General features: G+C 36.7%; 1 protein-coding gene across 1 annotated transcript in view; it reads left to right on the forward strand.

Annotated features, from left to right (window-relative positions):
• CNTNAP2 (contactin associated protein 2) overlaps positions 1-24,961 on the forward strand; it is a 984,443-nt gene that overhangs the window by 356,710 nt on the left and 602,772 nt on the right. Inside the window, 2 exon segments of the mRNA XM_032235887.1 lie at positions 624-767; positions 1,755-2,019. Coding sequence (XP_032091778.1) covers positions 624-767; positions 1,755-2,019 — 409 coding nt within the window.

The following is a 24,961-nucleotide window of genomic DNA, read 5'->3' on the forward strand; positions in this document are numbered from 1 at the left end:
AGTAAAAAAAAATGCTTCTGCACATGCGCCTATGGCATCACAGATAAAACTAATGAAGGGGCATGGCAGGCCGAATTGCTACCTACTCGCTGAACCAGTCCAAAATGGTAGGAACCCACCTTTGAACATATAGGGAGAGACTTCAAATGGAAGGATAAGACAGGAAATAGATATTCTGTCGATCGTATTCCATTCCAAATTTATAAATTTTAAATAAAAGGAACATCATAGTCTAAGTTATTATCATCTTGCAGTGTAGTACTTGGTACCTTAAAATTAAAATTTCCACAGAATCTGGGAATGCATGCAAATTACAGAAGGATAACTCATTCTCTCAATAAAAGTACATATTGATGGTTTCTGTTGGTTCTTGCAGATAGGTCTTCACTCGAATGTTCAACAATAGATAACAGGAAATAAATTTACAGAGGATGTAAACAGCAGCATCTAGGTTTACCTTGCTGATTGTAAAATATCACATCACATCATATCTCCTCAAAGAGACAATGACAAATTGTTTCATCTTGTGAAGTAAATTGTGCAAGTATATTAATTATTGATTAACTCACTTATTTACAGATAAATTGTCATTCATATAAAATATTTCACATTTCTTTTCAAAGATAACATTTGGAGGTATGCCTTTTTCTGGGAAGCCGAGTTCAAACAGCAGAAAGAATTTCAAAGGCTGCTTGGAAAGCATAATCTACAATACCAACAATATCACAGATATGGCCAGAAGGAAGAAATTGGAACCTTCTACTGGGGTCAGTTCATTGCTTTATGTCATCTAACAGGGGGAAAGACATTTTGCATATTATTCATATATATTTGCAATCCATTTTTACCTTGATATGTGTATACCTTGATACACATTTTAGCATTTGTATTATGATGTGTTTGTCAAAGACAATTATACATTGTTGTATAAATCTCACTGCACTCTTAGGAATGGGTAATCCACTTATATTGGATTAACAAATTTGAATAGTGAGTGCATGAAATAAATAGCTCAAAATTTACATGTGTGATAATAGCTGATTTGAACATCACTATTGTTTGTAACATTCTTTCTGAAAAATCAAAGATTTACATTTTTAGCAACAATTTAGCAACTAATGGATTGTTCTCACTGTTAAGAAATTTCTCTTATGCTGATACATTATGAAATCCTGGGTTCTTAGGAAGAACTTAATGCCTATGATGGCCAACAACAGCTAATGAACTGTCAGCTGTGATTTCACAGTCATAGATAAGCAGGTTAAAATATTACACTACAACTGTTAGTGTCTTTGCACATAGCAAAACAAGAACTAGCCAGAAGTCTTTGAGTATTCATTTTGACACACATTATAGACTGTCAGGGCAACAATGTTCCCTCAGCCTGTCTCCACATTTGTATTACAAAATTAAAAATAACTGAACAAGATTGTTGTGTTTTTTAATTTTTTTAAATATCTAAGAACAATATTAAATATTTATTACATATGTATTTCCATTCTACTTTCCAAGTACAGTAGCATACTTGGATATTTCAGAAATTTAGTAATTCCAAGGATTGTCAAGTTTAGGAGAATAATACCTGTCACTACTATTTAACTATTAAATATTTTTCCATAAATTAATATGTTTTAAATTTCACTGGGTCAGTACAATTATTTTATTAGCAAAGCTATGAGGATATTATTTTTGTAAGCACAATTGAAAGATATTGGATTTTACATGCATGTGCTTTTCATTTTGTTTTTACATAGGGGAATTTAAGCTTTTCCTGTGTGGAGCCTCATACAGTGCCAGTATTTTTTAATGCTACTAGTTTCCTGGAAGTGCCTGGCCATTCAAATCGTGAATTATTCTCAGTCAGCTTTCAATTTCGGACATGGAATCCAAATGGAGTTTTGTTGTTCAGCAATTTTGCTGAAGGATTGGGTAGCATTCAGATTGACTTGACTGAGGGAAAAATCAATGTCCGTATCAATGTTACTGGAGTGAAGAAGAATAAAATCAACATATCTTCAGGTGAGCATAACAACTCTTTTTTTTTTTTTTAGATTACAAAGTATTTCTTCATGTAATTTTGAACTTTCCTCTTTGATAGGAAGCTACTTGGTTACAAAAAGAAAGTTTGTTTTAGATTTGATGAAAAAAATAAAGATTGTATTTTATCTTTTGTAAAGGAATTTATTACTTATTGAATTATTTATACCTAAGTACAAATAGTTCAAAGTTTATCTGTCTGGAGTATAGTGCTAAAGTTCATAACAGAGCTGAATTCAATCACTTTGGGATAAATGATGTGTTGTGGTGTGAGAAAAGAAATTATTCTTCCAAACACAATGGAGGACTATATAAGTTATGCTATGGGTTTGGTGTTTTTTGTTTTTTTTAGGTCACTGATAAATATTTTAGTTACCACATAGCAACACTTTTAAAGAGTAATATGAATAAACTTAAATCAGGACAAACCTTAAGGAACTTGAATTTTAAATGTTGATATTAGGGAACACATCAAAAGAGAGTAGAGGAAACAGGCAAGGATATCAGTGCCATTTTCAGTACAATCAAAAAGAAGAAATAGATCAGCAAATAGAAGAAAGGAATAGTGATTCTTCAACTTTTCCCAAAGACAACAGTGATGCTTAATAGGAAAATTGCATATGATGCATAGTTGTCCACATAAGAATGAGAACAAAAGTCAAAATATTGGCTAAGGCTGTAACCCTGAAGCCTTGATCATTTTTGACATATGTTATATCTGTGCATGTAAAAAAGGGATGGGAAAACAAAGTACTGTATATCAAGAAAGTACTAGAAGCAAAGAAAAAGTACAGTTTTGAATTTTTTCATTGTAACATTAATGTTTTTGGTACTTCTGTTGAGAAAGTTAAATTCCAGAGAGCTTTAATTATGGCCTCATTGTAGTGGACTTGACTTTTCCAAATTTAGTTGATGCTTTGGGCATTTTATGGACTCCTAATAGCATTAGCATAACAGTTTAGATATTTTGAAAATAACTAAAAATATTGACCCAGCAAGCAATGAAGAAGAGACAAAGACTGTTGCATCAAAAGGAACCAGTTCTAGATGATGAGGCAACAATTCATTTTATGTTCCTCTGATTCCAGGCCTATAACTCGATTCTTGCCACCATTGGGAAGTGTGAAACAGCAAAGCAAGCAGAATCAGAAGCTGTTTACAGATCCACCAAGGCTATTATTAACACATTTAAACAAATATTAGCAGAGCACCAAAATCATCTACTTCTTATGAGCCCTTTCAGGTCCTTGTTAAGGTTCAGCATAGGTACAAAAACCTTCTAGTCTATTTGAAAACAATTTTTGAGATAGAATTTAACACCCATTATGTTCATTCCTATATAAAGCAAAAACAACAACAACAACAAGCCAGGTTTGTCCAACTTGATGTCAACCAGAAATTTTGGATATCTAAAAATCAGTTATGTTGCGTAAGTTTTGCCTTTGCTCATTAAATAGACAGAAAGCAATATGGAGAACTGGGATTGAGGTTGTTGAGCAAGGTGATCATGTAGGCATCTCACTTGATGACCATCATGGCATCTGACCAAAATTCTGGAGCCAATTGTGGTCTAACTCAAGAACTGTTTAGCAAATCTCATATAATTTTTTTAAATCCACATTACTCTTGATTTCATCCTAAATATCCTTGTCTTCCAAATATCAGGATTATATCCTCCTAATTACAAAATAACAATTATTTCATCTTTCTATGAAGTATAAATAGATTTAATCAATTTTATGAAGTTATCTCCAAAATCCATGTCTTCTAATATCTTGAACAAGAAAGCCCAGTTCAAATGATCAAGGCTTTATCTGCGTCTAGGAAAATCAGTGAAGCTTCATCTTCATTATGTTGCTCTAAATATTACAAGGCATTCAACATATTACTAGCATTGTCTTTAAGGTAATACTCCACATTGATTCTTATGAATATCCTTCTTTAGACATTCTAAAATAGCTTATGGTAATTTTTTCCCATAGGAAAATAGTTTAGAACTTGAAAATGGAATTCATCATTGAGGATGAAGTGTAGCTATTGTTCTGGCAGAGCAATTTGGCCATGGATTTTTGCCTGTCAGTCTGTGTAGCTGTGTAGCTTTATAATGTGTCCTTTGGCAGCTTGGCATTTTCTGTTGACATTAATCGAGTCAAAGTGAACTTTTACCCCACTCTTTCTTGAAAGAGCATCACCTTTCTGAAGCATTGTATTTGTTTTCTATGCAGTTGACAGAACTGGGAGCCACAATAGGCCTGGGTGTGTGTGTGGGGGGGGGGAGCTAAGCTTCTCTAACATTATTTAAATCTTCAGAAAAATAGCAATTCACTTTTGTAAGAGTATTTGCACATTTTACAATTCCTGAAATGATGCTTGGATTCATGGGGAGGAGAGGCAGAGAGCTTGAGTTTTTGGCTTTCTAAAGCAGATTTAAACAATTGATATTGTCTTGAGGAAATTTACTCATTAATTTTATGCATTGGCAAAGAAACTAAATTGCCTTATTTTTGAAATAGCCTCCATAAATGTGCAGTTTATTTTAATATGAGAAGATTCTTAGTAAATAGACAATAAATAGACAAAATGCATTGGATATTTCTCTAAGGTGTTCTGCAATATGAATGTCTATCTATAGAAGACAAAAGAAAACAATGAGCTAAGCCACTAGTACAAGGTTTTGATTTGAAATCATTAAAGCACCCATTTTTGCTTCTTAGAATGTAGAAGTGCATAATCTAATCCTTAGCGTGATGTCTTATATCTGACATTTGCAGATTTTTATCCAGTTATCTCTCAGAGCAATTTAAACTCTTTTTATGTGTATCTATAATATAATAACAGAGTTCTTGTATTATCTGTTATTTCATAACCAATTCATGTCCTCTTAATTATAGAATATTTTTAAAAAGAAAATGCAGTCAAAATATTATTCTTCCCTTTGCAAACAGAATTTAAATAATACAATCAAAATACAGTATGTTGATGGTGAAGTAAATTATGGCTGTTATATATTGGCATAAATGTGAATACAGACTTCATGTATACTATTATGTTAATAGTTATACTACTATTGATATTCTTTATTAGATTGATATTCTCTCTTTCATGCAATGGAATTCCTAGTGCTCTCTCAACAACAACTGGTGAGTGAGCCAGTTGAATTTTGGTGAATATTCATAGCTAAGGTAGACTTAAATATTATGTGCCTATAAATACATATTTCAATGACATAGAGGTAAAAAAAAAACCTTGGCTGACTGTCCTATCAAATAGAAGACAATCTTTTAAGTCATAGGTGGGTCATCATGACCTATAGGTCGTATGTGGCTCTTGGTCTCAAATGATTAAATTCCTGAATCATTAGCTCAAACTCTCATACTGTAGTACCTATCCAATAATAGAGTAATTTTGTTCCATGTTTCTTCAGTCAGGGATTGTCATTTCATTTCATTTCATTATTTCATTTCATTTCATTGTTTGTTTTCTGTAATGTCCATCTCATCTAACTGACTTAGGGCAGTTTGCAACAGATTATAAAGCAGTGGTGGGTTTCAAAAATTTTTACTACCTATTCTGTGGTTGTGGCACCTATTTTGTGGGCAAGGCTTGGCGATCATGTGACCAGGTGGGTGGGGCCAATTTGTTAAATGTGGTGAAACTCATTTAACAACACTCTTGCTTAGCAACCAAAATTTTGGGCTTAATTGTGGTCATAAGTTTTCTTTCTTTCTTTTCTTTCTTTCTTTCTTTCTTTCTCTCTTTCTCTCTTTGTCTCTTTCTCTCTCCCCCCTCCCTCTCTTCCTTTCTCTTCCTCTCTCCCCTCTCTCTCTCACACACACACACCTAACTCTTTACAACCCCCCCCCAAACTAAAACTTTATTTTTTAAAGCATTTTGCACCCGGAGAAAGTCGGAACAAGGCACACCAGCCACACACCACCTCCACTGACTTCGAAGTATTTCTCTTGTGCTGACAAAACCTCTCAGCGCTCTTCACCTGCGGTCGCCCTTCAACCTCCCACCCAGGGAGGAAATTCGATGGTCCTCCTGGAGGGGTAGCCGAGGGGCACTTTTCCCCACCTCCTGAATAGTGCGTAGGCTGAGGAAAGTGAGAGGGGAGAGTGAAGCTGCTCTTTTTTTCCCGCGGGCCAGAAGGAGGCAAGGTGGCCTCAGGTGCCATCCGGGGACCCTCAGAGGCATCGCTTCTCGGCCCGAAACAAGGCGAGGAAGGAGTCTCTGGTGGCTGTAGCAACAGCGGAAGCGGCTGTGGCCGCTGAAGCACAATCTAGTCAGTTCTGGCTCTCCCTTCCCCGAGCATGTCCCATTGCAGGGCTCTTGCCAGAGACTCGTTCCTCACCACTGGCTCAGGCCGAGAAACGATCCTCTGAGGGGCTCTCCCCGGATGGCCTCCTTCTGCCCCATAAAAAAAAAAAAAGAACAGCTCCACTCTCACGCTCCTTCTGCTGACACTGCTTGGCCTGAAACATGAGAATCACGGAGGAAAGCATTTTTCAGGCTGAGAAGCAGCAGAACTCCTGAGGTTTGGGAAGCTGCTGCCAGCGATGCTCTCAGGGCGAATATATTGCAAGCAGAGAAACCTTGGCCTCCTCAGGAGCCTCCAAGTACTCGCTGCCCCTCTGCCGAACCTCCTCCCACCGCAGACATGCTTTCTCTTTTCTCCTGGTGAGACCTGAAAGGTGACGGTCGTGGAGGAAAGCATTTTCAAGCGGAGGATTCCCTCCTCGATTCCAGAAACAGTGCGTGCGGAAGGCACTGCCACCTAAAAGCTCTTTCCTCCACGACCCTCGCGGCTGCAGTGAGAGGAGGCTCGGTTGGTATGAGAGGGTCAGCGAGGCTTCTCCGCTTGCAACGTCTTTGCCCTGAGAGCATCGCTGGCAGCTGCCTCCCGCTGCTCAGGAGGTCTGTGCTCTCTCCACTGCTGCTTCTCAGCCTGAAAACGCTTTCCTCCACAATCCTCATATTTCAGGCCGAGCAGCGTCAGCGGGAAGAGTGCGAGAGTGGAGCTGCTCTTTTTTTCCGCAGGGCAGGAGGAGGCAAGGCAGCCTCGGATACCATCTGGGGAGAACTCCCCAGAGGTTTTGCTTCTCAGGCCGAAACAGTGGCTTCATTCTCTTTGACAGCCGCCTCGTTTGCAGTGGGGTGGGGAGAAATCCATGCATTTGAGAGGGAGAAGGCTGTCCCTGGCAGAAGCATGGCTTTCTCCCCCCTCCAATGCATAGATTTTTCTCCACCCCATTGCAAACGAGGCGGCTGTCAAAGAGAATGAAACCCAGCGTGAGGCTTCTTCCAACAGCCGAGGAAGGAACAAGAGTGGAGGTCTTGGCTGTTGGAAGACAGCGGACTTCATTCTTTTTGACAGTCACCTCATTTGCAATGGGGAGGGGAGAAATCCATGCATTAGAGGGGGGAGAAGGCCATCCTGGCAGAAGCTCGGCTTTCTCCCCCCCCCCCTTTAAGGCATGGATTTCTCCCCATCCCATTGCAAACAAGTCAAAGAGAATGAAGCGCGGTCAGCTTCTTCCAACAGACGAGTCCCCGCCCCGGCAAAGGAAGTAGGTTGGTGGGGCAAGCATTGTGCGGAGAGGCAGGACGAGAGAGCGAGCAAGCAGTGACCGGGTGGACGGGGGGAGCGAGCAGGGACAGGCCAGGGGAGGGACCCTACGGGTACGGAGCCTCCGGCTCTACTTGTACGCAAACATACACCCAATTTCCGCTACTGGTATGGGTATACCCGTGTGTACCCCATCACTGCTATAAGAGGTTTCCAATCAGCAATAAATGTAGATATTATCTTTTCTCTGAACAAATAATTCAATTTAGCCATCTCAGCATCATTTTCACCAACCATTCCTCCCTTGTGGATAATATTTGTGCATACACTCTTATTGCAGTTAGCATGTTTTAAAAACAAAGTTTCATGATTTTTTTTTCTGTTTAGTCATAGCTCTTCAAACAAAAGGCTCTGGTTTTAATAGTACAGCCAGTAGTTGTTTTCAAATAAAGCTAAATTTTGAAGGATGTCAAATCACATTATATATGTTTCAATCATATTTAACTCATTTAGAAATACTAGTGTTTTTAAAATCATGCTTATGCTAATTAAAAAGACAGTTTTCTTATAGAAAAAAGAGAGAATGCTGGAAGGTTTTATTTCCAAAATATAATTCTTAGCATTTCTTTGCTTCCTTTGGAAACTTGAATTAGTTCACCTGCATTACATCATTGCTTCATGACACTTAAAAATAGATTTCATGAGAAGGGGAGTTTTCTCACAAGTTTGGAAAATATACTGTAGTTACATATATCTGGAGACCCCAACGTGAGAAAACACTTCTTCAGATTCAGATCTTCCAGATATTTATCATAGGATTTATACATTAAAGTGTTTGTAATCTCAAAATGTTAAATCAATAAACTGTATAAGCTCCCAACACTTCTTATTAAGTGTTCACTTCATCTGTGTAGCCCCTATCTAATATGATATGTGACTTCTGAAATCCAATACAGCTCTTCCAGTGTGAAGGATTGGGAAATGTCACTTCTGTCTTGAAATTATCTCATTGAAACTATCCTACATCAGAGTTCTTACTAATGTTACTTCATAGTATAGTATAGTATAGTCTTTTTGTCATTGTATGCCCAGTCGGGGATGAGTGAAAGGCTGGCGACACAGGTTATCACGTCGGGGTCACCAAATGCGATGTTCCTGTGGTTTGTCCATGAGGCCAATATGGAGAAAAGACAGGACACGATCTTTCTCAGGATGGAGCGACCCAGATTGGGGGTCTGAGAGCCCCTTTTATTGAGATAGGACAAAGGCAGGAGGAGCAATAGCATGTGGTTAAAAACAGCCTGTAAAAGTACAATTTCTAATCTACTGCTCAGGGAAGTTCTGTCTATATATGGTCAAATCCTGGGCGTCATTGGTAGGGCACATCTCAGGATGTTATGTTATGAACTATCAGGATGTTATGGAGTTTTAGGAGTTTGTTTTCTCCTGTGTGGTTCAGCGTGGCTCTGCATGCCCTGTTTCCACTGGGCCATGGGTGACCACTACGCCTACACAAGGAATTATATTACAACAATTGTACAAAATAAATACAACGAAATTGGTCATTGTCCATTTTCTTGTGAATGTGCATCAGTTATGTATCCCACTTCCTTCTTGTTGGTTTAAATGATTTATTTTAGCTAGATGTGATTTTAAAAAAAACCTGAGTTCCCTCAAAGGACCCAATATTTGTGCATATGTACATGTAGATGAAGCCTTCTGTGTGAAACTTTTATACTTGATACTCTAGGTGCTACCAGATATATAAACAATGCAGCAGCGTGAAAATGTGTGAATTTGCACAGTTTTTTTACCAGCGTTAAGCATTGCCAGACTTGAACAGCTATCTTCCTGACCAGATTGTCTAAAACCTTATATTCATTTTGTTATCAAGTCTACTCGACGCAGTTCAGGCTTTCTCAAATGTGAACAGCCATTGATCTCTTGGCACATATTGAATTTTCAGTGAGCTATAGGGGTGGCTGGTCAGTCTAGAAAATTATTTATATATTTTGTCTATATATTGATTTTCATTCTTTCTGCCTCACTGCCCAAATACAGCACCTTTCCTTTTTTGTAAAACCTTATTCACCTGAGCTTTTACAAGAGGAAAAAAAAAAGAAAAGTTAAGTATAAAGTTTGCTTTGATCTTACAAATACAAACATGCTCTGATGGATCAAAAAATGTACAATATTTGATTCTAGCATCAGCCATTCAGGACCCTTTGGGAGGTCACAATTCCAACATTGTTGTCCATCTGTTATTACAGAGATCTCCTGGGGAATGAGTAGTAGTAGTACCTGACTTGATTAGGCTATTACAGTTTTTATGAGTTTACACTATTTAATTGCTATATTTTATATTATGCTGCCAGGGAGTTTCTATATTTTTATGATATAATTGAGCAAATAATTAAATAAATAAAATGGAAGGAATTAGAATAAAATCAGCAGGAGTCAGGACTCTTTTGATTATTGACATTAAGTGGCATTCCTTTCCTATGCCCATCAAATTTGTAACATGTGCTCTGTAATCCATTATGATTGTTATTATTCTGCAGGTGATGTACTTTGTACATAGTCAAAGTTATTATAATCATAGTAGGAATTTTTTCTAATACATTTCATGGATGAATGAATGGAGAGAAGCTGAGAAGTGAAAGAGAAATACATTTTGACATTATTCAGTGCTTTTCTCTTTTGAAATACTGATCAAATGTTTGACAGGAAAATATACTGCAATTCTTTTTAAAATTTCCATGGTAAGCCATAGCACAGCTGTTGGTACTAAAAAATGTAGAATATAATTCAAAATTATGATCACCAATGTCCAGATTTCACTTGTTGCCTTTTTTTTAACCCCAGTTATATTCTGTACAAGAAGAAATATTATCCTTGAATGCCTAGACTTGGAACAAAGGGGCTTTTATTTTATTTTATTATTTTTCTGCCTTTATGATTTTGCTAAATAACCATAGATCATTAATATATCGAATTCTTCTTTCTCCTCTTATTTTCCTCACAACAACACCCATGAGGTGAGTTGTGCTGAGAAAGCTTCAAATAAAAGGACTACATTAGTTCTTCTTGAAAAAAGATATTCCCAGATTTTGTGATATCTGGAAAAAAATTGAATGCTTCACTCAGTTCTGAGTTTGTTCTGCTGAAACTACTGTAAGAACATTTGAGACAAATTCTCAATATATTTTAGAGGTGGTAAAAACTGAAGCATTCTGAACACAGCTAAACTCTTTCCAGTAATTAGTCAGTATTTCCAATGAGAAATAGTGATTTAAAGTCAACTGTCATTGAAGTTTATAATTTGCCTAGTGATACTGTCAATACAATTAATATATAAAAGCTTATATAAAGATTTGATTAAGAAGTATATTACAGCTAATAAATACAAAACAGTGTTTGAAAGACTCTGGTTTGATGATGAAAATATATGATTGCAAATTTAAAAGTTATTCCAGAAGATGATGTTGAATTAGCCTGTAGATACTTGGAGAAACTATCCCAATATTTGCAGAACTAAAAACTTTTTAAAAATCTACTTGTACTTTCACATTTTTCCTAATTAAACTGAGGGCATGAAAAAAAGTATTGCAAATTTGTTGATACTGAATATCGCTTCCCCACAGCAAGACACCATGGCTGTCCTTATTTTTAAGCAGTACACTGATTCAGGTATTTTTGACATTGAAGCTGTTCTTACTTTCACTAACAAACTGCCCACTGTGACAAAAACATTTTTGAACATGAGTTCAATTGTATTTACCTATGACAGATGCTTTTATTCATGAACATATTCAATTACATATTCCAAAAATTGAAACTGAAAAGCATTCTGTCATGGAAATGCACAAACACTTTCTTTGAATGTAATATCCAGAACTTTATTCTTTAAAATTAGAGGAACTTCTAGCACTAAAATACAAAGAGGAACTTGGGACAAAGAAGAAAATGGGACATACTATTTACTGAAATCAATTGTCTTGACTTCAGATTGTCTTTTGTAACAGGGGTGTTATCTGAAAGCAACAGGGTGATATAAAATTTTCCTATGTGCCCTGGATATTTACATAATAACAATAAATAATACATTACAAGAAATCTTGAGAGATTGTAAATTATTCTTAAAAATCAGATTGAAAAGGGGTAAATTTATTTTGGACATCTTTCATTTACTTTCAATGCTGGCTTGTTGTGAATCTGAATTTTCAAACAGTATAATCCATAAGAAAACCTAAGCTGATATAATCATGGAGTGCTAACATTATGCATTTTGATTTTATTTACATTTATATTGTATACGTTATTCTACTTACTTTCTATTTTATAGTTTTCACTCTTCCCCTCTGAAACCCTACTTAATAACTTATTTAACCCTCACAAAAACACTGCATAGGGATAACATTTTTTTCTATTTGCTTTTTTCTCCAGAACAATTTACTTAGAAGTGATGGTATGTCATGATTGTTGCCCCATCCCATTTTCAGAAACCATTTTTTTCTACTCAGCACATTTAACATATAGCACTAGTATGCATAATTAAAAAATTAGTTCAGAAAATATATACATATTTAAAAAATATGGAAGATTTATATATACGGTACATAAATAATCATCTGAAGTTATTAACATATGTATTTTTGGAGCTGCTCGCTACAGAATTTTATAATTCACAGAATTTCATTAGAAAAGAACTACAATAATGATTAGGCATTATTGGTATTGCTTAGATCCAGTCATACCAGTTCTCCAAATAATTTTGTCCCAAAGCCAAACTATAAATAATGTAGTTATCCACTACTGAATATTGCAAACTGGTTCCTAGGATGTTAAATAATATTGAATTTCTTTGATGTAATCTTCAGCTAAACAGATCAATTCTTCTCTGTCACAGTTTCGCTTATTTTCTTTTACTACAAAATTCACATGAGAAATACATCTCTCCCCCCTCCCTCCGGATGACTAGAAAGATGATGTTAAAATATAATTTCAGATTGTTGGTTTGGTTATCAAAACAACAAAGAAAATGGATTATATTATAGACAGTAGACTTTGTTTCCCATCCATTTATAAGCAATCAGAAAAGAGTTTTAAAATTGCTTCTAATTTGAAAAAACAACTAGTACCAGTTTGCTGAAGATAACTATTTTGTTTCCAGGGAGAACAGCTGAGTTGTTTGTCTTCTTTTAGACAATCTAAATTAATTTGGCTAATTGACATAATATTGTTGCTTTTGATAGGAACACCACCAAAATATTTGTTATACTTTTTGCACTACAATCAAGCATTTTGAACGGGGGTGAAATCCACTTACCTTTGTTACTGGTTTCGTAGCAATGTGAGCACGCATTTGCAAAAATGGCTCCAAACAGCCAGAAAATGGCCCTGAAAACAGGCTGAAAACTGAGTGGGGGCTGGGCCAGCCACTGGTGGGATTTGCCAGTTCACTGAACTGTGCAGAATCTTAATTACTGGTTTGCAGGAACTGATGTGAACTGGCAGCAGTCCACCTCTGGGTACAAGGCCTGAGTTTTGACAGTTGGTGACAAACCCACTTGAAGGCAATAGCGTTAACAGTTTTCTGCATTCTTTGCTGCTATCTAGTGGCCTTCTAGACTATTACAGATCAGCTCTATTAATACTAATTAAAGTTCATCACAAAATATAACTTTGTAAGTAATGCCACAATGTAACCTGTTACCCATATCCATACAGGAGAATTATAGGAAAAATGTGTGCCTCCAGTGCAGCCCATAATCAACTTGAGTGATACTCTTCACAGAAAAGCCTATTCTAATGTATTCTTCTGAAAAAGAATATAAATGACATGTAGCATGTATATATAAGCTGCATTTATGTTACATTTGTAAGCTAATTGTTAAATTTAAAGGATAGATATCGTTATTAAGCCTCTTCTCCAAATCAGCTGGATGACTTTGACTGAGTTATGATTGTTGGTTGACTTGAAAACAATAGTGACACCATATAAATCATAATGCCCAAAAAGCATGCTCTTGCAGTCTTGTACTTTTCAGCATTCTAGCTCTTGACTGCTATCACCCTTCTATACTAGATAAATGCCCAAGAAAAACCTAACTAGATCAGTTAGCCTGGTAGTAGGAGGCAGTTTTTCTCTGCCTTTCCTAATTCCACACAGTCATGAGTTTATAACCTCTCTCTTATCTCCAAAATCTCTGAATTTGAGTTATCAAAGTTAGGCATGATAGCTATTTTTTCCACTTTCTTCACAGGCCACATCTCTTTTCAGGGCAAGGGAGTGTTTAAAATGATATGATAAAAATAATAGCATTGAAGTATCAAGCTCCACAGTAAAATATTTTTAAAACTGCAATACAAATAGTCCTTGATTTACAACCATTGATTTAGTGACCATTCAAAGTTACAATGGCACTGAAATAAGTGAATTATTTTTATAATTTAAAACCATTGCAGCAACCCCATGGTCATGTGATCAAATTTCAGACGCTTGGCAGATGACTCATATTTATCATGGTTGCAATTTCCTGGGGTCATGTGATCACTTTTTGTGAACTTCTCACAAGCAAAGTCAATAGAGAAGCCAGATTCACTTAACAACTATATTACTAACTTAATTACTGCAGTGAGTTCAGCAGACTGCATGCTGTTTCTTCTTCTCACTGTGGTAAGAAAGCTTATAAAATGGGGCAAATAGTTGTAAACTCATGTAAGAGCTGTCTCACTTAGCAAGATAAATTTTGTGCTCAATTGTGGTCATAAGTTAAGGAGTAACTGAACCATGCAGGCCATGTTAATAAAAGTTACACGTAACTCTTTCTTTTATATCACAATACTAATTTTAGGACCAAAGTGTGAGCTATGTTGGCAAAAGAACAGTACAATTTCCCTCTTTTCTGCTGAAAACCATCTTGTGGGACAATTTTATATTAATGATTGTTTGAATTTTAAAAGCAATGTTAACTTGTTTATGAATTAATGAGAAGAAACAGTTTGTTGTACTATCCTGAAATCTTCCAGCTCTTTTTCTGATGCCAGTATAATTATCTTACTGACCAAGCCTTTGATGCTGAATTGTTGCCCAATTCAGTCAGCCATCAATTAACATGCATCAGCTGAAAAATCCAGATAAAACCTTATTCTAGTCATTCTAGCCAAGCAACTTGCAACATAAAAATATTGCCAGGATATGACTGATGACATAAAGCAGCTAAAAGCTGTCATTTATCTTGGAGCTGTTATTTGGTTATGGTTACGTTGATAACCATATCAGCAATAGATCCTGGGTAGGGTAGGTTTATGGATGTATGATTTATAAAGATAATTTCTTTTCAGCTTTGCTAAATGTCAGTGCTCTATAAATGAAGAATCAGGGTTAAGGAGAAGATCCTTTCCGGCTGTGACCCACCCTATGCAACATTCTACTAGAGGGGTCTTAAAATCAGATTTTGTCATTTGGTTTGGGGTTTTCATTGAGGTGTTCCTGGTTGGAGATAACTGATGAGATAAAGGAAAGAATTCACCCCATGTCTTTCATCTCCTTGCCCTTTGTTCTTTTTATTTTTATTATTAATAGATTTGAGGGAGGTAGCTCAACCAATCTACATATGTTATGCACTGACAATAATAATAATAATAATTATTATTATTATTATTATTATTATTATTATTATTATTATTATTATTATTATTGTACAATTGTATCACAGCGACCAGTTGTTTCGCCGGATTTGGCATTGGTTACTAGTCGGGCCCCACCCAGGGGCCTAGGACGTCGTAACATATTTTCGTAATATGCGTGCAGATCCAAGCAGTGCGGCTTTTTGCATTTGACTGATGGTGATTTTGTCAATTTTTAACTGTTTTAAATGTAATTCCAGTGCTTTTGGAATAGCACCCAGTGTGCCAATTACCACTGGAATTACCACTGCTGGTTTGTGCCATAGTCGTTGAATTTCGATTTTTAAGTCCTGGTATCTTGCGATTTTTTCATGTTCCTTCTCGGCGACCCTGCTATCACCTGGTATTGCGATGTCTATGATTGTGACCTTATTTTTCTCAACCAGTGTGATGTCTGGTGTATTATGCGCCAGTATTTTGTCGGTTTGTATACGGAAATCCCACAAGATCTTGACCATCTGATTTTCGGTGACTTTTTCAGGCTGATGTTCCCACCAGTTTGTTGCTGTTTTAATATTATAATTTTTGCACAAATTCCAATGGATCATTTGTGCTACTGAATTGTGCCGCAATTTATAATCAGTCTGCGCAATTTTTTTACAGCAGCTGAGAATGTGATCAACAGTTTCGTCAGCTTCTTTGCAAAGTCTGCATTTGGCATCATCAGAGGATTTTTCAATTTTGGCCTTAATGGCATTTGTGCGGATAGCTTGTTCTTGCGCAGCCAGGATTAGTGACTCTGTTTCTTTCTTTAATGTACCTGTTTTTAACCATAACCAAGTTTGTTCCCTGTCCACTTTATCTTTTATTTTTTCCAGAAATTGACCATGCAGTGCTTTGTTCTGCCAACTCTCCATTCTTGATTTTATCACATCTTTTCTGTATTCTTGTATTATTACAAGAATTATTATTATTATTATTATTGTTGTTGTTGTACAATTGTATCACAGCGGCCAGTTGTTTCGCCGGATTTGGCATTGATTACTAATCGGGCCCCACCCAGGGGCCTAGGACGTCGTAACGTATTTTCGTAATATGCGTGCAGATCCAAGCAGTGCGGCTTTTTGCATTTGACTGATGGTGATTTTGTCAATTTTTAACTGTTTTAAATGTAATTCCAGTGCTTTTGGAATAGCACCCAGTGTGCCAATTACCACTGGAATTACCACTGCTGGTTTGTGCCATAGTCGTTGAATTTCGATTTTTAAGTCCTGGTATCTTGCGATTTTTTCATGTTCCTTCTCGGCGACCCTGCTATCACCTGGTATTGCGATGTCTATGATTGTGACCTTATTTTTCTCAACCAGTGTGATGTCTGGTGTATTATGCGCCAGTATTTTGTCGGTTTGTATACGGAAATCCCACAAGATCTTGACCATCTGATTTTCGGTGACTTTTTCAGGCTGATGTTCCCACCAGTTTGTTGCTGTTTTAATATTATAATTTTTGCACAAATTCCAATGGATCATTTGTGCTACTGAATTGTGCCGCAATTTATAATCAGTCTGCGCGATTTTTTTACAGCAGCTGAGTATGTGATCAACAGTTTCGTCAGCTTCTTTGCAAAGTCTGCTTTTGGCATCATCAGAGGATTTTTTGATTTTGGCCTTAATGGCATTTGTGCGGATAGCTTGTTCTTGCGCAGCCAGGATTAGTGACTCTGTTTCTTTCTTTAATGTACCTGTTTTTAACCATAACCAAGTTTGTTCACTGTCCACTTTATCTTTTATTTTTTCCAGAAATTGACCATGCAGTGCTTTGTTCTGCCAACTCTCCATTCTTGATTTTATCACATCTTTTCTTTATTCTTGTTTTGTCTGTTGGGCCTTCAGTAGATTTTTGTTCTTTACTTCGATTAATAGATGTTCTTGACTTTCTTTTAAATAATCAGCCAGTGCATGTTTTTCTTCTTCAACTGTTTGCTTCACTTGTAATAATCCTCTGCCACCTGATTTTCGGGGCAGATATAGTCTATCAGTATCACCACGTGGATGTAAACTGTAGTGCATTGTCATTAGTTTCCTGGTTTTTCGGTCCAAAAGGTCCAAATCAGCTTGTGTCCAGTTAACTATGCCAGCTGTGTATCTTATAACTGGTATTGCCCAGGTATTTATGGCTTTGATTGTATTTCCACCATTCAATTTAGATTTCAAAATTTTCCTAACTCTGTTGGTGTACTCTCGTCTGACAATAGTTTTTACTTCTCCATGCTTGATGTTATCCAACTGCAGAATGCCTAAGTATTTGTAGGCTTCATTTTCTTTGCATTTAATTAGTTGGCCATTGGGCATTTCAACTCCTTCAGATGCAGTGATTTTGCCCCTTTTTATGGATACAGTGGCGCATTTTTCCATGCCAAACTGCATTGAAATATCGGTGCTGAATACTCGGACTGTATTTGTCAATGATTGGATTTCTATTTCTGACTTTCCATAGAGTTTCAAATCATCCATATATAGTAAATGCGAAATCTTTTCAGCTTTTTTGGCTGTTTGGTAGCCTAATTTCATTTTTTTTAAGATTACTGATAGTGGGATCATTGTGATGATGAAGAGAAGAGGTGAAAGTGAATCACCCTGGAAAATTCCTCGCTTGATATTAACCATTCCGTAGCTCTCATTCCCTACTGCCAACTCAGTTCTCCATTGTTTCATTGCCTTTTCAGTAAAGGATGTAATATTTTTGCTAATGCCAGTTGTTTCTAAGCATTTTATGATCCAACTATGTGGCAGTGAGTCAAATGCCTTTTTGTAATCAATCCAGACCATATTCAAGTTCGTTTTTCTGTTCTTACAATTTTCTAATATCATTTTATCAATTAGAAGCTGATCTTTTGTGCCCCTGCTCCTTCTTTTGTTGCCTTTTTGCTCTACTGGCAAGATGTTGTTTGTTTCCAAATAATCCATCATGTTATCTGCAATAATGCCTGTGAGTAATTTGAAGGTTGTTGGCAAGCATGTTATTGGTCTATAGTTTTCAGGTGTTGTTCCTTTAGTTGGATCTTTCTGAATCAAGTATGTTTTTCCAGTTGTCAACCATTCATCAATTTGGCCCTTTTGTAAAATTTCATTCAGTTGCCTGGCCAATATTGCATGTAAACTGGTCAGATATTTGAGCCAGAAACCATGTAATTGGTCCTTTCCAGGTGATGTCCAATTCTTTACCTTTTTAACTCGATTTTTGATCATCTCAGTTGTTATTTCTAATACTTGCATTTGTTTGTTGCCAATGCTTTTCTCAAAGTCATGTATCCACTTTGCTTCCTTGTTGTAGTCCTTTGCATTTTCCCACAATTCTTTCCAGAATTAAACTGTGGCCTGCTTTTCTGGTTTTTCACTTTTGGTGTCACCATTCACATTAAGACTTTGATAAAAACGCCGTTGGTCTGATCGAAATTGCTGATTTTGTTTATATTGGATGATTCGTGCCTCATATCTTTCAATTTTTCTAGCTGTTGCTGTTATCTGCTGTTTTACAATCTCTACAGCTTCATTGATGTTTCTTGTATCCAATCTATATCTCCTGATTAGCCGATCTATGATTTTGTTGTTTTTAAGTCGTTGCTCATGCATGTTCTTTAAGTTACTAGCATCTGCCCTTAATTTTTTGATTTTTTGTTCTAAACGGATTTTCCACTTTGGCTTTGGTGCTTTTTCTGTTGTGTGACTAGGTATTTTAATTTTAATGCCTAGTTCATTAGTGACTATTACAGCTGCGCTGTACATTAACTGGTTTGTTTCCAAGATGGATCCCGGTTCAATTGTTGAAAACACTGCATTAACCATTTTCATGATAGGGGCCAAAATTTTCTTAGGCACAGTTTTTAGTGATGGTAAACGTTGCCTTTCCTCATTAAGCAGAAAATGTTCCATGATTATTATTATTATTATTATTATTATTATTATTATTATTATTATTATTATTATACAATTGTATCACAGCGGCCAGTTGTTTCGCCGGATTTGGCATTGGTTACTAGTCGGGCCCCACCCAGGGGCCTAGGACGTCGTAACGTATTTTCTTAATATGCGTGCAGATCCAAGCAGTGCGGCTTTTTGCATTTGACTGATGGTGATTTTGTCAATTTTTAACTGTTTTAAATGTAATTCCAGTGCTTTTGGAATAGCACCCAGTGTGCCAATTACCACTGGAATTACCACTGCTGGTTTGTGCCATAGTCGTTGAATTTCGATTTTTAAGTCCTGGTATCTTGCGATTTTTTCATGTTCCTTCTCGGCGACCCTGCTATCACCTGGTATTGCGATGTCTATGATTGTGACCCTATTTTTCTCAACCAGTGTGATGTCTGGTGTATTATGCGCCAGTATTTTGTCGGTTTGTATACGGAAATCCCACAAGATCTTGACCATCTGATTTTCTGTGACTCTTTCAGGCTGATGTTCCCACCAGTTTGTTGCTGTTTTAATATTATAATTTTTGCACAAATTCCAATGGATCATTTGTGCTACTGAATTGTGCCGCAATTTATAATCAGTCTGCGCGATTTTTTTACAGCAGCTGAGAATGTGATCAACAGTTTCGTCAGCTTCTTTGCAAAGTCTGCATTTGGCATCATCAGAGGATTTTTCGATTTTGGCCTTAATGGCATTTGTGCGGATAGCTTGTTCTTGCGCAGCCAGGATTAGTGACTCTGTTTCTTTCTTTAATGTACCTGTTTTTAACCATAACCAAGTTTGTTCCCTGTCCACTTTATCTTTTATTTTTTCCAGAAATTGACCATGCAGTGCTTTGTTCTGCCAACTCTCCATTCTTGATTTTATCACATCTTTTCTGTATTCTTGTTTTGTCTGTTGGGCCTTCAGTAGATTTTTGTTCTTTACTTCGATTAATAGATGTTCTTGACTTTCTTTTAAATAATCAGCCAGTGCATGTTTTTCTTCTTCAACTGTTTGCTTCACTTGTAATAATCCTCTGCCACCTGATTTTCGTGGCAGGTATAGTCTATCAGTATCACCACGTGGATGTAAACTGTAGTGCATTGTCATTAGTTTCCTGGTTTTTTCGGTCCAAAAGGTCCAAATCAGCTTGTGTCCAGTTAACTATGCCAGCTGTGTATCTTATAACTGGTATTGCCCAGGTATTTATGGCCTTGATTGTATTTCCACCATTCAATTTAGATTTCAAAATTTTCCTAACTCTGTTGGTGTACTCTCGTCTGACAATAGTTTTTACTTCTCCATGCTTGATGTTATCCAACTGCAGAATGCCTAAGTATTTGTAGGCTTCATTTTCTTTGCATTTAATTAGTTGGCCATTGGGCATTTCAATTCCCTCAGATGCAGTGATTTTGCCCCTTTTTATGGATACAGTGGCGCATTTTTCCATGCCAAACTGCATTGAAATATCGGTGCTGAATACTCGGACTGTATTTGTCAATGATTGGATTTCTATTTCTGACTTTCCATAGAGTTTCAAATCATCCATATATAGTAAATGCGAAATCTTTTCAGCTTTTTTGGCTGTTTGGTAGCCTAATTTCATTTTTTTTAAGATTACTGATAGTGGGATCATTGTGATGATGAAGAGAAGAGGTGAAAGTGAATCACCCTGGAAAATTCCTCGCTTGATATTAACCATTCCGTAGCTCTCATTCCCTACTGCCAACTCAGTTCTCCATTGTTTCATTGCCTTTTCAGTAAAGGATGTAATATTTTTGCTAATGCCAGTTGTTTCTAAGCATTTTATGATCCAACTATGTGGCAGTGAGTCAAATGCCTTTTTGTAATCAATCCAGACCATATTCAAGTTCGTTTTTCTGTTCTTACAATTTTCTAATATCATTTTATCAATTAGAAGCTGATCTTTTGTGCCCCTGCTCCTTCTTTTGTTGCCTTTTTGCTCTACTGGCAAGATGTTGTTTGTTTCCAAATAATCCATCATGTTATCTGCAATAATGCCTGTGAGTAATTTGAAGGTTGTTGGCAAGCATGTTATTGGTCTATAGTTTTCAGGTGTTGTTCCTTTAGTTGGATCTTTCTGAATCAAGTATGTTTTTCCAGTTGTCAACCATTCATCAATTTGGCCCTTTTGTAAAATTTCATTCAGTTGCCTGGCCAATATTGCATGTAAACTGGTCAGATATTTGAGCCAGAAACCATGTAATTGGTCCTTTCCAGGTGATGTCCAATTCTTTACCTTTTTAACTCGATTTTTGACCATCTCAGTTGTTATTTCTAATACTTGCATTTGTTTGTTGCCAATGCTTTTCTCAAAGTCATGTATCCACTTTGCTTCCTTGTTGTAGTCCTTTGCATTTTCCCACAATTCTTTCCAGAATTCAACTGTGGCCTGTTTTTCTGGTTTTTCACTTTTGGTGTCACCATTTACATTAAGACTTTGATAAAAACGCCGTTGGTCTGATCGAAATTGCTGATTTTGTTTATATTGGATGATTCGTGCCTCATATCTTTCAATTTTTCTAGCTGTTGCTGTTATCTGCTGTTTTACAATCTCTACAGCTTCATTGATGTTTCTTGTATCCAATCTATATCTCCTGATTAGCCGATCTATGATTTTGTTGTTTTTAAGCCGTTGCTCATGCATGTTCTTTAAGTTACTAGCATCTGCCCTTAATTTTTTTATTTTTTGTTCTAAACGGATTTTCCACTTTGGCTTTGATGCTTTTTCTGTTGTATGACTAGGTACTTTAATTTTAATGCCTAGTTCATTAGTGACTATTACAGCTGTGCTGTACATTAACTGGTTTGTTTCCAAGATGGATCCCGGTTCAATTGTTGAAAACACTGCATTAACCATTTTCATGATAGGGGCCAAAATTTTCTTTGGCACAGTTTTTAGTGATGGTAAACGTTGCCTTTCCTCATTAAGCAGAAAATGCTCCATGATCTTATCCTTCAATTCTTTTTGTTTTTGAGTTAGTTCATCAGTTGGTTCAGTGATAACTGGTTCTAGTGGTGGTGATATTATTTCCTCCCCAAGAGCTTCTTCTGGGAGTTCTACTATAATGTCTTTAGTTGTGTCTTGAATATCAGTTATTTCCGCTTGTGATATTGTTTTTTGGGTTTTGCAATTTGCCTGAATTTCCTCATGTTCAACTTCACTAAACACTTTATTCCGTATAATAAATCGCCTTTGATCTGCTAGTCGTTGTTCACTAACATTTGAATCTGGATATTGTTGTTTCCATAATTCATACATTCGCTTTAAATAGCCTCTTTTTTCTGGCTCTGAGTTGTAGTAACAGGCCATTATGGCACGGTTTTCATCTGCACTATATTTTTGTCGTTTTGTTGGCTGGTCCACTTGTAGCCCACTTGTCGACGGATGTCCAGGGACCCCAACATCCGCCGCGGCCCTTGTTAACCCGCGCGACGACCGATGCGGTATGGAATTCTTATTTGTTTTTTTCACCATATTGTATGGGTTGGCGGGGTTTTTTTTACGGGACCAGATGCCAACCTGATCCCAACCTTCCTCCTTTCTCATCCGGGCTTGGGACCGGCAATGGCGGAGTTGTTATTATTATTATTATTATTATTATTATTATTATTATTTTGGTGACATCAAAAGTGAAAAACCAGAAAAACAGGCCACAGTTGAATTCTGGAAAGAATTGTGGGAAAATGCAAAGGACTACAACAAGGAAGCAAAGTGGATACATGACTTTGAGAAAAGCATTGGCAACAAACAAATGCAAGTATTAGAAATAACAACTGAGATGGTCAGTTGTGCAAGAATACAGAAATGCAAGAATACAGAAAAGATGTGATAAAATCAAGAATGGAGAGTTGGCAGAACAAAGCACTGCATGGCCAATTTCTGGAAAAAATAAAAGATAAAGTGGACAGTGAACAAACTTGGTTATGGTTAACAACAGGTAGATTAAAGAAAGAAACAGAGTCACTAATCCTGGCTGCGCAAGAACAAGCTATCCGCACAAATGCCATTAAGGCCAAAATCGAAAAATTCTCTTATGATGCCAAATACAGACTTTGCAAAGAAGCTGATGAAACTGTTGATCACATACTCAGCTGCTGTAAAAAAATCGCACAGACTGATTATAAATTGCGGCACAATTCAGTAGCGCAAATGATCCATTGGAATTTGTGCAAAAATTTTAATATTAAAACAGCAACAAACTGGTGGGAGCATCAGCCTGAAAAAGTCACCGAAAATCAGATGGTCAAGATCTTATGGGATTTCCGTATACAAACGGCAAAATACTGGCGCATAATACACCAGACATCACACTGGTTGAGAAAAACAAGGTTACAATCATAGATATTGCAATACCAGGTGATAGCAGGTTCGCCGAGAAGGAACATGAAAAAATCGCAAAATACCAGGACTTAAAAATCGAAATTCAACGACTATGGCACAAACCAGCAGTAGTAATTCCAGTGGTAATTGGCACACTGGGTGCTATTCCAAAAGCACTGGAATTACATTTAAAACAGTTAAAAATTGACAAAATCACCATCAGTCAAATGCAAAAAGCCGCACTGTTTGGATCTGCACGCATATTATGAAAATACGTTATGACGTCCTAGGCCCTTGGGTGGTGCCCGACTAGTAACCAATGCCAAATACGGTGAAACAACTGGCCGCTGTGATACAATTGTATAATAATAATAATAATCTACTATACATGGATGACTTAAAAATGTATGTCAAAAGCCCCACTGAACGTAAATCAATACAGTTCAACTGTTCAGCAATGATATCAAAATGAACTTTGGACTTGAAAAATGTGCTATATTATCCATTCAGTGAGGAAAAATGGGAAAAACAGAAGGAATAGAACTGGGAAATGGAAATATAGTGAAAGCATTAGCAAAGGATGATTGTTACAAGTACCTAGGATATTGGAAGCAGATAACATATTGAATGGAAAAGTCAAAGAGTCAACATAAAAGGAATACATCAAGAGGATTCGCAAAATATTAAAATCTAAACTGAATGCTGGAAACCTAATTAAAGCCATTAATACATAGGGAGGAGCCAATGTCTCCATCGTACGGACGTGCAGTCTCGATGCTCTGAGACTGCAGCCGGTACTTTTGCCACTGGGGGGTTCAATCGGACCTAAATCGTCCCAAAGAGATGGTGAACAGAAAGAATACATATTGCTGTTCTTGGGGATATCGCAAAATCCCTGAAAAAAGCAAGAAACAGTCTTCAAGCTAGTGACAAAAGACAGCTTATGCTGATGAAGTGGGAGACGGATGGCTATGGAACGGAAGGGAACAGAAAATGAAGTGTGATTCAGCTGGGGAATTCCTTCTGTTTTGGAAAAAACAACTGCCCCAAAGAACCTCTTTTTTATGCTAAACTAAACCCACAACCAGAAGAAGTCAGCGGCAAAATTGATCTTCATTGTTTTGTTGTGGTCAGTATATATTTTTCTTCTTGTAACTATTGAAATGCTTTTCGCAACTTTTTCTCTCCCCCCCCCCCCCGCTTAAAGTGAACGGACTGGTTTTTCCTCTTTGGTCTCTGCATTAATCTTCAACTAAAGGACTAAAATCTCCCTCTTTATTTTAACAAAAATTGTCTACTATTTGCTATTAAACTCCACTTTGTTCCTCCTAAATCTGAGTCAACACAAGAAAGTGGGGAAAAATACTAATTTTGCTGCTCAGAAGCGTAATGTTTTCGTGCTTCAAAGCTTGTAACTAAAAG

Source organism: Thamnophis elegans, chromosome Z (assembly GCF_009769535.1).
Source record: "Thamnophis elegans isolate rThaEle1 chromosome Z, rThaEle1.pri, whole genome shotgun sequence".
In the NCBI taxonomy this organism is placed as follows: Eukaryota; Metazoa; Chordata; class Lepidosauria; order Squamata; family Colubridae; genus Thamnophis; species Thamnophis elegans.